Source organism: Aquila chrysaetos, chromosome 12 (genome assembly GCF_900496995.4).
Source record: "Aquila chrysaetos chrysaetos chromosome 12, bAquChr1.4, whole genome shotgun sequence".
Classification (NCBI taxonomy): Eukaryota; Metazoa; Chordata; class Aves; order Accipitriformes; family Accipitridae; genus Aquila; species Aquila chrysaetos.
In genome coordinates this window covers 22,721,516-22,727,515 of record NC_044015.1, presented here as the reverse complement: position 1 = coordinate 22,727,515, position 6,000 = coordinate 22,721,516, and the positions used below count along the sequence as shown (strand labels likewise).

Below are 6,000 nucleotides of genomic sequence, written 5' to 3'. Positions count from 1 at the left end.
TGCTAGAGGTGTTTTACTGAATGGTCACCTATTACTGGACATTTTAGCTGCCTTCTGAAATAAGTGATGCAGGACTTCAGCAGAAAGTTGACAAGTCCTAAGGACAACAGGGTGCTTTTGGCCAGTTTTTTTCTGACCTTCTAAAACATGAGAAAGACAAAGCAAAGACATACTCTAGCCACAGAGAAAACAGATCAAGTCATTGTTTATACTATCACAATGTCCAAAACATGGTAGACATTCTACAAGGCATCCAAAAGCATACTAAAAATAATCTAATAGTATAAAAACGCAAAGCTACCTGAAGAGGAAAGTGTAATACCACGCTGAACAAACAAATGAGCAAGAGGATGCTATGGCATTTTATTAGTAACACACTGATTGTTGGTATCTTTTTTTTTCCCTTCTAAAATTAAATGCTCTAGGTAAAATCCTGATTGATTAATTATCACTTTTATTGCTGGTTTCAGGGGGACCAGAGTTTTGCTCTATAAATTTACATCCCTTATTTCACCAAGATTTGCAAACTCAGTTTTAGTGTCTTTTCTGCTATAAACACTCAACACGTGCTCCTCAGTCTCCCTTATATGGAAGACCATCTAACTCAGAGGATAAACCGAATGAGTATTAGCTCACTTAATCAGATGGATTCTGGTAGGTGTCATGAAAGAAGGAGAAAACAGGGATATTACAAAAGAGAAACACAGGTTCGAAGATGGCATTACTATAAAGGCAAAGGAGGTAAGCAAGACAGGCAGTGAGATAGATACATCAGATGGAAAGACAGATTTTCTACTAACTGCTAAGAAGTAGAAGGATTAGTACTTCTACCAATCCAAAACCAGACAAGATGTGTTTAGATTTATAAGGGGGAAAAACGACAAAAAAATCCCCAATACAGTACAAGAGAAACCAACTGTAACCCTAACCTCCAATGGTGCAAAGTCTACTAACCATGCTAGAATCTACAGGAATGATATCTATATGGAGTAAATATATAAAAATGCACTGGATTTATAGAGATGGTTATAAGCAATTCTAAATCTCTAAAGTCCTCAATGTTACTTTCAAGGATAGTACTTCTTTAACACATGCAATCCGTAAAGAATACTACAACCAGATACTTTTTTAAAAAAAAAAACATAACAATGTTGAAAGCAAAAAAGAATAGCATTTGGCATGATGAACTTTGTATACAATCTAAGTAAATGAAATGTTTAAGAGGGATTTTATAAGAATGAGAATAACAAATCATTCAGTCTAGTGGTCAGCAATGGGTGCTGAAGGCAGTTGCTGAAAGAGAAGGTAGTTGCAGATATCCAAATGATATTGACATCTAGGAGAAGCAATATCAGTTATTGTCCACCTAGTAAATTGATTGCTGCACAGAATCAGAGTGACTTTTCCAGAACAGGACAACAAAAAGTCACAGGGTAGAATGAGAATTTGCAGGTACTCCTAATTGTTAAGTTAGTTACTGGGCTGCTCATGGGGTCAGTTAGAGGAGAGGCAGGCAGACAGGGGTAGTAAAGCCTAGTGAAAATTTTCTGATTATGGAGATATGCATAGCCTTTTGGCTCTTAAATTCTTTATCAGGCTCTATTGCAATATTTTCAGTGACAAACTCCAAGGGTCTTGCAGTAACCTGAAAAAATTAAAGTGCAATCAAGTAATGGGCTTCCTCCTCAAAATCTATTTTAAGAACCAGCATTGCCAGATCAAAATACAGAAAATACAGAAGATGTTTTGAATATTTTTTAATACACTTCCGGGTTTGGGATCTTCTAGGAACATTTGGATCACATTTTCAAATTTTCCTTCATAGGTATAAAATCCTTAGTTTGACTTTTTGTTAAATCCAATCTAGGATTGTCCCAGGAACAGCTCTTTCTAGAAACTCGGTTATCAAACATTGTAGGATTTGTGATGAAATACTGAGACCCGGCATAAAAATACTGGGGGGAAAAAGCCTATTTCCTAATGGCCATGTAGAGCGAACAGTTTGTACCCTGATACGGTAGTTTAGAGAGAACCATGGCTACACCAGTTTCTGTGAAGAACAGCCTAACACACTGCAATAGTTAATTTTTATGTTCATCTGAATTATTTTTTGAAATAGTATTAGTGGTCAGCTATATAGTCAACAGGTTGTTTCCTTAAGAATGACTGTGTAGCCGAAGGCACTGAGTGATGAGGACAGGGCTCCCTGTCAGGGTTGGGTCCTCTGAGGGGACGGGGTGCCCGAGCCTGGCGCGGCCTCTCTGAACGTTTTCCATGACGAGAAGGGGCAGGCTCCCGGCGCCGGGAAGTTTTGGCACCGAGCACGCAAAGTCTCTCCGCGCAACAAGCGCGGTCCGGCGGTCCAGACACCGCCCGAGGACTGAGGAGCCCCCGGAGCGGGCCTGCCCCCACCGCCCCCGGCGGCCTCGGGCGCTCTCCCCGGGCAGGACCGTGAGTCGCGCTCCTCCGAGGCGACCTCTCTCCCTCGCGCACGCACAAACGCTCCCGAAGCGGTGCGCTGGGGCGGGAGGAGCGGGAACCCCCCGCCTCGCTGCGCGGCGGGTCCCGGGCGCGGGCCGGCGAGGAACCCGCTGCCGCGCCCGCCTTCCCGCTTCCCGCCCCAGGCGGGGCAGGCTGGCGGCGCCTCGCGACTCTGCTCGGCCCCGGCAGCTGATGGCAGAAACTTCAGCGGCGCCGACGGCGCATGCCCGCGCGACTGGCGCATGCTCCGTAGCGGCGAGGGACGAGCGGAATCCGGCACTCGGCAACGTTCGGCGGTTTTCGTGCAGGCCGGGCAGCCATTTTCTCACAGCCTCCTCGTACGCGTCGCCTGCGCGGCTGTCTGTCCCGCTTGTCCGCGCTTTGTCCTGCTCGGCGATGGACGGGTGAGTAGTGAGCGGGGCGGTGTGGGCGAAGGTACTGCCGCGGTTGTGCCGCCGGTCGGCGGTGGGACCCGTCCCAGCGCCGGGGGCTCGCTCCCCGCGGCGGCTGGCTGTCGGCGGGCGGGCGTCTCCGCGGGTGTGGGGAGCGGCCGCTGCCCCGGCAGTGGTGGGGACGGGCCGGCTTCCCGCCGCCGCGCAGCTGAGGCCCAGTACGAGGGGGGAAGGGGCTCAGCCTCTTCGTAGCGCGGGCCCTTCGGTAGGGTCTTCCGTTTAAATTGCTGGGGGCTTTGGGCCGCCCCCTACTTAGTATAGTACCCGAGATGCTGGATCTGGCTGTAAAGAGGGAGCGCTGTCTACCCCCCTCCGTCCCCTCCAGAACCTCTTGTTCTTTCCTTCTCCCCCCCCCCCGCGCCCCGACCGTGGGGTGAGGAGGAGCGCTCTGTAGGGTTCGGGTTTGTTTTGGAGCTGGCTGGAGGGGAGGAGCAAATACCAGCAGGAGCCAGATGTCGAGCTCTTTTGTTTTCAGGAGCTGCCTAATAAGCCCTCTGCCTTCCTCCCCGGCCAGGTAGAAAGATGCCTTTGTGCGTGCTGGCGACTGGCTGTAGAAGCCAAAGAAGGGAAGGTTTTGAAGGAGTCGGCCATATGGGACAGCGAGGGCCCTCGGTCCTGGCTGGGAGCTGGGGTGGGCAGTCAGTGTACACAAGGCCTTCTTTCTGTTGGACCTGGAAAATGAGGCTGGTGGCTGTAGCCTTCGTCAGTGTAAATACAACATCTTCCAGCTTCCAAATTTCCTATTAAGTTGTTTACTCTGCTTCAAACAGAGAAGCAATCTCTTTGGTATGCTTTAAGCATATAACCTTTCAACTGTGAAAGTTTTAAAGGCTTTTTATGGTTAGTTGTGATTATAATGTTCGAGTTACAAATCCTGTCTGAGAAGTCATTAATGAGTATTACATTGTGGAAAGCTTTCACGTATTCATGTTTTGCTTTCATTTTTTTTTTGGTGGGGACTTAGATTTCTTTTGGGATTGCGTTACATGCTGTGAGTTGTGTTGTCACAACCTCTCAGAAAAAGATTTACCTTGACATACCTGTTGGAGAGTTTCGTATAGGTGTACCTGATTAAATTTTATACAGGTGTACCTGCCAATGCATTCTTTTTTTTCAAGCTAATTTCAAAAAATGTGTTCGTTGCTTTCTGTTGTAAGAAGATCTATAGGGTAGGCTATGTTGCTGAACTAGCTGTCTAGTTAATAGGGGTGCGTGAGAAAAGTTATGTACTTACTTTTAAATTCTTTTATTTTCAGCCTATGATCTCATGTAGTCCAGAAACCTGAGTTTCCTAAATAAATTTCCTGACAGTACTGCTTTAAAGTAATATTTACTTGAAACTTTGGGCTCTTTTGGAGAAGCCTATAAGCTGGGGAAGTCAGTGGCTTTTCTAAGTTTCTTTTGTACTTCCTCCAACTCCTGCTATGTTCTTTGAATATACTTTCTTGATTGGGGAAGTTGTTGGCTGTTTTGATTCCTCATTATCTTGGCATTGCAATACTTGAACAGTTGGTTTTATGAGGATAAATTGGTTGACTTGTGTTCTTGTTTTTTTCTTTTTTTACAGCATTGTCACTGATGTTGCAGTTGGTGTGAAGGTAGGATGTATACTCAGCAAATAAGGGGGCAAATTGTTGATACAAAATGAACTACTTTGAGCATCAGTAATTGCAAGTTGTAAGATTTTAACTAGTCATTGTCAGCTGGTATTTAGTCAGCTGTATATGCTTTATTAACCAAAAATCCCTAGAGGTAAATTGGAGGCTCTACACAAAAGACTTTTCTAGGCACTGAACTGCAGACAGTGGTTCTAGATTAATGTAGTGGTGTCAGCTTCTTATTTTAAAGCTTAATTTTGCAGATTTTTTTCAAAACAACACTTTCTCGTTGTTGCATGGTGAATGTAAAAGACATGTTTTCTTCTTCCCCCTCCCCCCATCTCTTTTTTTTTTTTTTGAAACAGTTACCACTGAAGTTAAAAAAGAAGTGACTGTCTGTAATAGGACACAAAAATATGGGAGGTAGAATTTGTTATGTAGACAGAGAAGTGGGTGTTTGCTTTGCTTTACTTTTTATTTTTCAAGTTCAGTTATGAATTTATCGTATTTGTTATAACAAGGGAAGAGCTTCCAAATGGTTGTTAATTTTGTTTCACTTTTGTATTCAAATCTGTTGCAGGAATTAGATCGGTACTTCATAGAGGCAGACTGAGAAATAATGAGAATGCAAAGATATATGGGACAAGGGAACTTCAGGTTATGTTAATGGATGCATGCAAGCAGTTCTATTTCAGTGGTAGAAATGTAGACTCCACATTTGTCCAGGGACTTTGTAGCTATACTATGTAGCTGCCTTTTCACCTGAAGCTGATCTATGTTAACTGCTTGGTAAGCCAGGTTTTGTCTAGTAAAACTCTTTGGCTGAGATTCAGTATTGGTCCTAGATTTGGACTAGTTCTTATACAATACAGCTAGCCAGTAGATACAGCAGCTGTTTTGTCAGATGTACCTCGTATTACGTTTCTAAGCAAGCTTGCTTCTAGGAGGAGCTGTAAGAAGCGAGTTACATAGATTCTGGACCCATCTGGCTTCACATGTTCGCGCAGTATCGGAGCAAGCTTAAAATCACTCTCTGAATCAAGAGGAAAGTGTAATTATTAAAGTACTTCTGTCAGAGCTAATCCCAATCAGAAATATGAACTTTAGGAATGTATTTAATAGTTTGGAGAAATACCCAGGGAAGTTCAAGTCTTTCAGAAGTAAACTGCCTCATGTGAACAGTTTTGGGGCAAAACAATTTCTAAATTGCCCTCAATCCTGTCTAATGAAGAAGCAATTTCAGGTAGACTGTGTATTGCCTGAACCTTAAATTCTGACATTCTCACTTTGGGAGAAGTAAATGGATTCAGTATCCCTTTCATTCTTAACTATGAGTGACTTAGAATCTTAGGGGAATTTGAACGTTCATGAAATACGTTGTAAGCATGTAGTGTGATTTTGGAACCATATTTTCAGGTACTAGCCAGACAATGAAGTAAAGACACTTCAGATGACATAACTGCTTCTTT

The 6,000-nt window shown here is 44.1% G+C and overlaps 1 protein-coding gene across 5 annotated transcripts in view; it reads left to right on the top strand.

The window, feature by feature from the left end:
- The first annotated feature begins 2,612 nt into the window (after positions 1–2,612).
- The window catches only part of PTBP2 (polypyrimidine tract binding protein 2), a 56,713-nt gene continuing 53,325 nt past the window's right edge, over positions 2,613–6,000 (top strand). Inside the window, exons 1-2 of one of the 5 annotated variants that reach the window (XM_030032511.2) lie at positions 2,613–2,885; positions 4,501–4,531. In XM_030032511.2, coding sequence (XP_029888371.1) covers positions 2,674–2,885; positions 4,501–4,531 — 243 coding nt within the window. In that variant the 5' untranslated portion in view covers positions 2,613–2,673. The remainder of the gene's footprint in view (positions 2,886–4,500; positions 4,532–6,000) is intronic. The other 4 variants (XM_030032512.2, XM_030032513.2, XM_030032514.2 and 1 more) reach the window with 4 other exon arrangements.